Below are 11,449 nucleotides of genomic sequence, written 5' to 3' on the forward strand. Positions count from 1 at the left end.
CCCTCACCTAAAAGCCAAGGAATGGGTGGGAAGTCCTTCCCTCACTTTTTTTTTATAAAACAAAATTAATTTTTTTTTATGATTTATAATTTTTAAATTAATATCAAACATAAAATTTAATTAAAAATAAAAAGCATTTCATTAATTAAAAAAATTACATTAAACCTAACATTTAAATAAGTAGAAAAATAAAAAAAAAATTCAAAAAAAAATCAAACAACCCACAACATCGAAAACATAATTAATATTCTAATTTTATTTAAACCAAAATATGTCACTCGGAATCATCGTCTTCGTCATCGCTCTCATCGTCCTCGTCATCGCCTTGATCGTCTGCATCATTCTCCCCAGCGTCACTCTCGTCGTCGGAATCTTCACTCTCGACGAACATATCAGAATCCTCGTCTGATTCGTCAAACAAATCATCGTGACAAAACTCTAACGGGGGCTGAATATGAGCCCTATAAATGTGCTCCACCAAATCAGCACGAAGGGCGTGATGAATGTCACGATTGTGTACTTCTCTTCTATTCACCCTATACTCTTGTGTACCAACGGCTACTCCTTCGACATTTGGCAAAACTTCATTTTCGTTGTATCGGCATATTGCTCTTCCTTCGTCTTCAAGAATCATATTATGCAATATGATACATGCATACATTACGTGTTGTAACCTTTTCACCTCATATGACCTTGCCCCGACCGTTAGTACTTGCCAACGTCTCTTAAGTACACCAAATGTTCGTTCTACATCCTTCCTAGCTGACTCTTGTGCCTCTTTAAACTTTTTCCTTTTCGGGTCGTTAGGACATGTAAACGATTTCACAAAAACAGACAAGGGGGGATATATACCGCCAGTAAGATAGTATCCACGCTTATATGCTACCCCATTTGCTTCAAAAGGTACATCGTGCGAATTTCCAAGGTAGATATCGTTGAATACCGGCGACTGGTCTAGCACATTGATGTCATTGTTTGCACCAGCTGGACCAAAGAATGCATGCCATATCCAAAGATCATGTGATGCGATAGCCTCTAGAATGATCGTCAGCTCTTTGTGGTCGCCTGGCATGTACCGACCACGCCATGCGTTGGGGCATAATGACCAACTCTAATGCATGCAATCGATACTACCTAGCATTCCAGGGAATCCATGCTTGCCTTTTGCACCGTGTACAATTGGTGGATATCGTTGATAGTTGGTTTGCGCAAATATCGTTGCCCATAAACCAAACAGATCGCTTTGCAGAACTTGTACACACACTCCCGCACGGTACGCTCTGACATCCTAAAATACTCGTCCCATTTGTCTGCGCCCATGCCGTATGCTAGCTGACGAATTGAAGCCGTGCATTTTTGAATGGGAGAGAAACCTTTTTTCCGCCTTGCATCCATTTTCCATTGGAAATATGGAAAGCGGCCTTCCAAATCGCCAACAATACGTAAGAATAGTTCCTTCCTCATCCGGAACCGACGTCGAAACTTTACAGCGTAGATGGCGTCATCTGCAAAATAATCTTCTATAAGGCGATCGTGTACGGCTTCGTGATTTCTACGCAACGGCGGCTTTCTTAGGTTAGATCGTGCACGTGATGTTTCGCCTAGTCGGTTTTGATAGTATGCAACCGTTTTCGTCAGGACGGAACCGATAAACTTAGCCTCCTCTACAGCCGTCGAATCGGATGATGAAGATGATGACATTTTGAAGAATATTTTTTGGAGAGAAATATAGGTTATGGGTTAAAAAAATGGTAGAATGTTTGAGTATTTATAGGTTAAGAAAAGGGAAAGAAAATATATATATATATATATATATATATATATATATATATATATATATATATATATATATATATATATATATATATATATAACGGCTATATAGTCGTTTGGAAAAAAAAGAAAAAAAAAGCAACAGCCAATCATGTGAAGAGAGAGAGCGGGATTCTCTCCCCAACCTTCTTCCCGCGTTCCCTTTCCCGCACCCCCGATGCGGTGTTTCTTCGTGCGGGATCGTTTCCCGCGGTTTCCCCGCTCTCCACTCCGTCCGGCCTTATACCCTGAAAAGTCGGCCCCCTCTCTCCAATACACCATTTCCCCAAATCATTATTCATTTTTCACTTTTCCACACTCCAACTGTCTACTTCTCTCTCTAAAATCTTCTCTCTTTCTTCTCTCTAGAAGGGACGAACTTTGAAGCAGAATCAGTGGGAGAGATTTTAACACTCGATTATTTAGGAGATTTGATACACTTTTGTATTTTATTGTACGATTTTGGTGGAGTATAACCCCAAAGAGATGACGAGAGAGATGAACTATCCAGAGAGATATAATCTCTCTTTTCTCACTTTTCTTCTCTCTAAAAGCCCCATTTTCTTTCTCCATTAATCAGCCCTAAAGCCACGAAATTACAAGTTTGGATGGTGTTTTTGAAGCCACAAATCATAGAAAAGGTAAAGCATATACATCTTTTGAAGATCCCTAATAATTTTTATAAGTTTTCTTGGTATTACTCTTTATTTTCGACATATTTTTAGTGTCTTATTCATCTTCATCTTTCTTCATGATAAAAATCCTATGCATGTTCATCTACCCTTCAGATTTGATGATGATGGTAGTACCAAAAACATCTTGCATGTTACGAAATGGTGAAGATCCTTGACCTAAACCTAAGACAAACCAAGGAAATGAACATTTCTACAAGTTTTGGTGGAAAATCATCACATACACCCTAAGTTTTCTTTCCAAAACGATTTTTGACCATTTCAAACTCATGAATGGCCTTCAAAACAACATGCATGTGATGATCTTCAAGCTTAGATGTTTGATGATCAAAGTTTATTGTTAAAAGCTTTCAAATATGTTCATGAAGGATTTATTCCCAAATAAATACCTAAAACTTCTTTTCTGTTCAAATGGGATTTTTCCCAGAATCCAACCAACAAAATAAGATGATCTGCAAATTTTCAGAAATTACTTCATTTTTCTCGAATTATGATAATTATTGCAATAAAATAGGGCAATAATTCATATAAAATACTTTCTGAGGTCTATAAATCCTAGGTAAATTCGTGGATGACCCCTAAAGTAAATGATGACATCTCAGTGAGTTGCATAGATTTTTGTTACTGTCTGCTTTGTTTGAATTTTCTTTTTGTTTAATTCAAATAAATCATAAAACCACTTTAAGTAAAGTGAAAAAGATGTATAAGATTTTTCGCAGATCCTACCTCATGTGGAGTACTTAGAAAAATATTTGCAGATTTTTTAATAATGCATACCTATTTTTCCCCGATTTTTGTATTTATAATGGCTAATGATGGGAAAAATAGTTTACTCATCCAAAATTCATGAAACTTTAACGGAAGACCTTATAATATATTAGAACTCTAAATAAAATTTTGGATGATTTTTCTATTCAGTATGCTATTTTTCTTCTATTTTCTAAGATTAAATACACTTAAATCGACAAAATCGGATTACACTATATAAAAATCACCATTGGTATTTTTTCCAGATTATGTACACTGTAAATGAAGTTTACAAAAACTTTGGTAATTTACTTTAACTGTTTGGTAATTATTCACCATTTAATGATTATTCAAGAGCATAAAACAAAGAAAAATAGTAAAACTAACTGAAAAATGTTTTTTTTTATTTTTCATGGCTTCTATATGTATAGTAACAGTGCTAAAAAATGTTTGGCTAATTTTGGAAACTGTCTTCTATTTATTTCCATTTTTGTTAGAATAAATGCACAAAAATCATAAAATCAGGTTAAACTATTTAGAAGCCCATTTTTATCGTTTTCCCAGATTAAGTATGTTTAATGACAGTTTTATAAAAAGTTTGGGAATTTTTGTCATCCGCATACTATTTTTCAAGAATTTATATTGTTATGAAGGCTTAAAATTCTGGAAAAATAGTTAATCACATCAAAAATTAAAGGGAAAATTTAGGGAAGACCTCTACTGTATTTGGAACGAAAATGTAAATTTGATGAATTTTGGAAACTGTTTGATAATATTTTTGGATTTTAGGAGTTTAAAACACCATTAAATGTATTGAAATACCCTCAATTAATATTACAAAAATCTGGAAAATAATATCCAAAATTATCTTAATCACATGAGTTATAAAATTTCATCATTTCAGAAAAATATTTGTAACTTAACAGTATTAAATTTTGACACATTATTGGCATAATTCTATTGTAGTAGTAAGTATACTAGTATTAGATTTCAATTAGAGACTCATTAGTGTGTAACATCGTTGTAGGAAAACGATAGTGGTTCGAGTGGATCATAGTTCAAGGCACCATTTGCATCATCTCAGTGCATTGTGAGTATTCACGACTCCCCTTATTTTTGGTTTTTATGTTTTGGGGTGGAAAAGCATGTCCGAAAAACTATTTATTGTTCGTTGTATTTAAACTGATTTGTATCAAACATGACTGCTATAAAATTGCTATGTATGTCAATGCAACTTGAAACATGAGGCTTTATCGTCTTAAGTCCCTTCTCTTACACTTTAATCCAACCATTAACTCTTTGAGCCAATGGTCACTATGGATAGCGCTATTAGGAATTGACAACTCCTCACTTGCCCGACTGCTTGAGTGCATGATACTATATAATCTATGGAACGATAAGCATAGATCTTGATAGGGCATCAGTCATAGGCTTGGTTACTCATTGTTTGCTCATGCACATACAAACTTGTTATTTATTATGGCAATAAACTTGTTTATTAATTATAGCAATGTACTTTGTTTCACATTATAGCAATGAACTTTGTTTCTCATTATAACAACTAACTTTTATTATTGGAAACTTATTTACTCATTTTTGCAACATATTTCTATCTATGGAAACTTTATTACTCACTTTAGCAACGAACTTCTACTTATAATAACTTATTTACTTATTTTAAAAATGAACATTGTTTATGGAAACTGTTATTAATAATCTGATTATCATGATTTCAAACTGTATTATGTTTTAAACATGTGAGTACTCACCAACTATTTTTATAGTTGACGCTCGTTTTACATGCTTTTTCAGGAATCATCGAGTAAGTGGCACTTAGGGACACATCACTTTTAGGAGCATTTGCATGTGTTGTATATTCAATTCACATTGTAATTTATTTTAAAAGTTGTTCAAACCCATTGTAAATTTGTAATGATTTTAATACTATGGTTGGTGTTGTCTTTATCTGTTGCTATGAAACCCTTTATATTGTCACGCCTCGTGTTTCCGCTTTAGCGGGGTGTGACATTGGAGTGCGGAAATTCTAATCCGAAGTACATCACTGCACTTATGTTGTTCGCTGAAAATGCTGGTAACAGGAAAATTTGGTTACGCCTCGATTCTTCGACTTGTGAGTTGTGGGTGAAAAGTGCGGGAAAGAATTATGGATTACTTGGTTGACTTTAGTATGACTTTAGGATGTTTTTGGCTTTTATGCTTTATGGATTTATATTATGGTACATGTTATGGATTTTTATGTGTAGGGTTGTTACGTGTTATGTTTAGTATACAAACGATTCATCAATGTTTTCATGAAGTGCTAAAAGCAATGATGTGTTTTGCAAGAGAAATTATTGTACCAACATCTTCTAATACAACAAGAAATACCTCGAAACGACATAGACGACTAAAAAACATATTTCCTGGAGCATTAGGTGCACTAGATGGAACACTTGTACATGCAGTTGTCCCCGTTGATGAACAAACTCGCTATAGGGCAAGAGGAAAAGGTGAATGTTATCAAAATGTAATATTAATTTGTGATTTTGATATGATATTCACCTTTGTATGGGCTGGATGGGAGGGCATAACACACGATTCTAAAGTTTTGAAAGAAGTTGCATTTAATCCAACTTCTGGATTTCCATTCCCTCCACCAGGTTTGTCATTTTTCTATAAGTTTTATTATCTATAATATTTTTATGATTAATTTGTCACCCATCTATAGATAAATATTACCTTTGTGGTGCTGCATACACCAACACCCGTAGATTTATCGCAATACTAGGTATTGGTTAGACAATTTTCGAAGAAACAGAGCTTTAACTAAGGAAGAAAGGTTCAATCATGCTCATGCACAACTTAGAAATATCATTGAATGTGATTATGGTGTATTGAAGGCGATATTTCCAATTTTAAAATGTATGTCTCCTTATCCTTTTCCAGTGCAAAGAGACATAGTCGTTGCGGTCCATAATTTTATAAAGAAATATGATATTCAAGATGACCTATTTACGAACTTTGAACAAAACAATATGGTTACTCCTAATGTGGGAGGTGGAGGAAGTGAGAGCCAAAACGTACAAGGCATAGAATGGGGTTCAGAAGCCGTTGAGTATATGACTACTTTGCGTGACCAGATTGCTAATCAGTTACTTTCAAATGGTTCACGTTAAATGATATACTTTTTTATTACGTATGACAATGTGTATTTGGGTTTTGTATTACACTTTGTATTTTGATTTTAAATTATGAATGTTTAATTTGGATTTTATGTGATAATTTTTATTTTTACAATTATTTTATCCAGCACAAAAGGACAACATAAGGATAATATGGTAATTTTTATCATTCAGCACAATCAGTAAGATATAAATAATCAAACAACATAAATTCAGTCAGATGTGGACTTAGTCAACATTTCTAACCCAGTCAGCTTCTAACTCAGTCAGCTCTAACCCAATCAGCAACTATCAAACGACCCCTTAGTACTTTAATATTTCACAATTAAAACCTTTTTAATCAATTTTAAATTCCAAAACTTGAGGGCAAGTTTTGTAACTCTTTAAAACTTTTGGTTTCCATAACTTATGAGTTTAATGCATTTTTTATGAATGAGACATTTCATTTTCCATAACTCGAGGACAAGTTATGGAGTTAACAACATTTAGACCAATTTTATAACCTTCCAATACTCTTGGAATTCATAACTTAAGGAGTTAATTCATTTTATGAGTGAAACTTTTCATATCCATAACTTATGGAGGTTTCATAAATAATGACTTTTCATATTCCATAACTTGAGGACAAGTTATGGAACTTTTCAAGAACCACATAAAGATCAAATTAACTAATCCAATTATCATATAATTAATCATTTACCCATTTGACCTAATTTGATTCATATTTCATGATAAATTCAAATTATATAAATAACTTGTATTACATAAAACAAGTAGTTATCTTAGAATTTGACAAATATCATGTTATTAGATGGGGATTAACATTACCATATCATTAAAACAATTTTTTATGAACCAAAACAGTTTGTGGTAATGTTCCTAATCCAAAACAGGCCAAAAATTCGAAGATTCTGCCATCAGATGTATCAACTCGTCAAGTACCATAAAGAACTCGTCGAGTCCAAGACAAACTTCATCCAACTCGTTGAGTTCAATCATGGACTCGGCGAGTTGGCCCTGGTAGATTCTCAAAATGCAGTTTTTTCTGCTATGAAAATTATACAATTGCATCAATACAATAGAAAACACTCATGGCTCTGATACCACTATTGAATTTTAGTGTACTACAACATCCTATGGTGCACATGTTGGATTAGGTGTCTAAGCCCATAACTATAACTGGTACGTACTTGACCCGATAGTAGCATGGTCCTTTTGGGTTGCCTTCACCAATGCAATTTAATAGGATAGACTTTTGAGAATAAGGTTATTTGTGATTTATTAATATATTATAAGTATAATATATTAATATGAAATCATATTATTTAATTAGTATTGATCAAGAATTAATTTGGAATTAATTTAGTGATCAAAAGAGACTAATTAAATATATGGGGATTGATTATGTAAATCAATGATTCTTATAGTGTGGGCTAATGATCCATTAGGATGAGCTAAATGGTCCATGGATAGTCCATGGAGGTTTAACCCATGGAGCCTAAGGGATATGGAAGGTCATGGCACATTAGGGTTACATGGATGAAACCCTAGCCTTCACAACACTATAAAAAGGAACCCTTAGTGCTAAAATCGGTTGCCCATCATACTAAGAGTATGTGAACCGATTTTGAGCTTGCCAAGTCTTATTCTCTCAAGCCTCCTTTGCACTTGGTGTTTGTGACACATTAGATGCATCATATTTGAGGTGCTAAAGCTTTTGAAGGCAAAGAACTATTTGCATGTATAATTAGAGAAAACTTAGATCCAAAGCATCTAGGGTTGCATGTGCACCATAAGGTTGTTATTGTGCTCAAATCCTAACAGGGGTATCAGAGACTACAATTGTTTTCTGTTATATTTGATGCTCACTAATTTTCAAAGCTGGAAAAATCAATTTTCTACAGTCTGACAGATGAATTCGCCGAGTCCATGAACAGACTCGATGAGTCCACTCAGTAAAGCATCAACTCGGCGAGTCCAGTTCATGAACTCGTCGAGTAGGTGTTGATGTTTGCAGAATCTCGAGTTTTTGGCCAGAAATGGATAGGATCATTACCACAAACTGTTTTGTGAACATAAAAGTTGTATTTTCTAAATTGGTAATGATGATCCTCATCCATATAAAAGACAATTGCCAAATATTAAGATAATAAGATGATTATGTAGAGTCAAATTTAGTTGTAATATGCCGAAGTTTGTGGAGTTAGTTTCGTTAATTTTGTAAGTTGTTTACTAAGGCACATTTGCAACGAAGTCTAGTGTCTAGTCCTTAGTATTTTTTGTGTAACTTTCAGTTCTCCTATAAATAGGAGTTGTACTCAGGATTAGATAGACTTTTGCAAGTTCCTCTATCTGATACACTCTCTGTACGTTGAAAGTTAATATGAGCTTAAACCAGATTCTATTTACATCTCATGTTCTGATCACTTGTTTTACTCTGATTTCATTCTTACACTCGATTAATCACTTCTACATTTGGTATCAGAGCAGGAATCATACTGCAATGATCTGATTTTCATTCTGAATCATAAGTTTTTGAGTCGTGATTTTGATTCAAAAGTTTCCGCACTTTTTGGTTCTGAAAATCATCTATGGTCTTCAGTTGTGATTTGATTCTGCAATCGAATTGTTTAGTCGAGTGATCGATTTAGAATTTCTGATCAATTCACTCATTCATTTGTGAAATTCATCAAGATTTTCTTAAAATCACGTCCGTACTTTCAGGGCGAACTTCAACATGAATATGATGACCTCTGTTTCTCATCTGCTAGGATCTTCAACCAAAATTCCTATGCTGATTCCAGCTTACTATGATCAGTGGGCTGATCGAATGGAGGATTATCTGAATGGGTTAGATGTGGAGCTTTGGAATTTCATCTCTGGAAATGTTCTTCCTCCTACAAATGTTCAGAACATTGCTTGCTGTTGATGAACAATCTACAAGGTTAAAGAAAAATGAGAAAAGATGCATGAGAGAGCTACGAGTGCATTGCCTCCTATTGTTTACAACTATGTCCTTGGTTGTAAATATGCAAAAGAAATTTGGAATACTCTCAAAGAGAAGTTTCAAGGAAGTGAGACGACGAAGATTAACTCAGTGAAGCATTGTTTGGTAGAACTAAAAGAGTTCAAACAGAAAGATGGTGAATCCATTGGAGGCTACTATGATAGGTTGAATGAACTCATCTACAAATGCAATCGTTATGGAATCACAAGGTCAACCATGGAGTTCAATATCACATTCATCATGGGACTTCGCAAGGAATGTAGGAATGTTAGTTTGATGGTGAAAACTCAACATAGTTTCGATACTTCAACTCTGAATGATCTATACAACTTGTTGAAAACTCACGAAGGCGAAGTTAATGAAATTGCTGAGGAGTCAAAAGTAAATCTGGGAGGTCCATTAGCTTTGGTTTCGAAAGTTGCTGAGAAGGAGACACTTGAGAAAGAAAATTCTGATGAAGAAGGATTTTTAATGAATTCGGATGATGAGGCTGTTGCTTTTTACTCTAACAATAGAGTAAAGAAGTTTTTCAAGAAACCTTTTAATCCAAAGTTGAAACCAAGTGATGTTAAAGGAAATTTTATTAACAAAGTTGTGAGTGGGGATAAGAAAAAGGTTGAGAAGAATGATGCGAAGACTGATGAGACCAAAGTCGAAAAGAAGTTTAAAGGAGATTCGGGAATTGATTGTCATTATTTCCACGGAGCTAATCACATGGAAAATGACTGTATGTTTCGTAAGAAGAATGAAAAGAAGAATAAGGTGAAAGACAAAGCATACTATGTTGAGCGTCTAGAGGAAGTTCGTGCAAAAGCAAAGGGAATGTCTCTGGTTGCTAGAGGTGAAGTAGAAGATGATGGTACCTATCAAATCTGGTCATCTGGATCGGATGATGAGGAGATGCGTAATCCTACGCATGGTGCCATGTATGCAAAGTTCGAGGAAAAAGATGAAGATGTGGTGACTAGTCGATGTTTCGTGATTAAAAGTGGAGACAAATCACCAATGACTACCAAGGTACGTTTTATTCTTCAATCTTTTAATATTCCTTTACAAGCTTATGATTCTGAGATAACTGCTTTTGATGATATTGTTGCTTATTTCGATACTCTTTTTGTGTATGCTAGTAATGAAGCTAAGAAATATAGTACTTAATTGCTAGAGACTCAACAATTGTTGGATTCGAAAAGAGGTAGGGTAGAGTATCTAGAACTTCAATTGAAAAATCTGAGTTGTGATAGGGAAAACTTGGATAATGATGTAAGGATGTTGTTAGCACAGAGGAACGTATATTCTAATTCAACTAAACGTCTTTATGCAAAATTAACTGCATTACATCATTCATCTGATATAAGGAAAGAACAACATAGGAAGTCATTACCTTTTCTAGCTTTCGAAAGAGAAAAGGTTGATAGCATATCTTATGACTGTGAGAAAACCATAGCAGAATTTTACAGAGTTCCTGATAATCGATTTGCTTATGGCATTGTTAAAATAGATGAATATCTTGATGCTGATGAACTTGTTTAAATTGTGAATGACACATTGACCAAAAGTGAACAAATAAAATTTTTGAAAAGAATTGAGAATTCGAAATCTGACTCTCAATCTAATTTCGCTGATATCGAAGATAATTCTAATAGTTTTAGCGAAATCAGTGAAATTGAGGAAGAGGAAAGTGTCGATTATTCTCAGTTGTTTGTTATTAATGTCACATCTAAGTCTAGAGGCAAAGAAATATGTAATGATTCGATGGTTAAGATTGACTCTGACAAACCCTCTACTTCGAAAGTTTGTAATTTTGATCATGTGAGTGTTAGAGATAGTCAAACTGATAGTAGTGATGATGAGGAAGAGGATGAAGTTTCGAACAATTCTAAAATTTTCCTCGAATTGTTGTTGATCAAGTATATGGAGACATAGAAAATTTCGACAAAGTGATGAATAAAAAAGGTTCTCATTATCTTGAGACAAATACAGTTGTCTATCCAAACTTCAAATGCAAAGAT

At 34.1% G+C, this 11,449-nt stretch overlaps 2 protein-coding genes across 2 annotated transcripts; both read right to left on the reverse strand.

The window, feature by feature from the left end:
• Positions 1 to 274: 274 nt before the first annotated feature.
• LOC145106315 (uncharacterized) lies at positions 275 to 1,072 on the reverse strand. Its single transcript, XM_079043326.1, has one exon. The coding sequence runs from the start codon at positions 1,070 to 1,072 to the stop codon at positions 275 to 277; it is 798 nt and encodes a 265-aa protein (XP_078899452.1).
• Positions 1,073 to 1,134: 62 nt separating this feature from the next.
• LOC145106316 (uncharacterized) lies at positions 1,135 to 1,701 on the reverse strand. The gene has a single exon (XM_079043327.1). It carries the CDS (start codon positions 1,699 to 1,701, stop codon positions 1,135 to 1,137), a length of 567 nt encoding a protein of 188 aa, XP_078899453.1.
• Positions 1,702 to 11,449: the final 9,748 nt, after the last annotated feature.

The sequence above is a fragment of the Lactuca virosa genome, chromosome 4 (genome assembly GCF_052849685.1).
Source record: "Lactuca virosa cultivar CGN04683 chromosome 4, Lactuca_virosa_CGN04683_v6, whole genome shotgun sequence".
Taxonomy (NCBI): Eukaryota; Viridiplantae; Streptophyta; class Magnoliopsida; order Asterales; family Asteraceae; genus Lactuca; species Lactuca virosa.

Coding starts and splice junctions, on each gene's coding strand:
- LOC145106316 (XM_079043327.1), bottom strand. CDS start 1,701: ATGTCATCATCTTCATCATCCGATTCGACGGCTGTAGAGGAGGCTAAG.
- LOC145106315 (XM_079043326.1), bottom strand. CDS start 1,072: ATGCCAGGCGACCACAAAGAGCTGACGATCATTCTAGAGGCTATCGCA.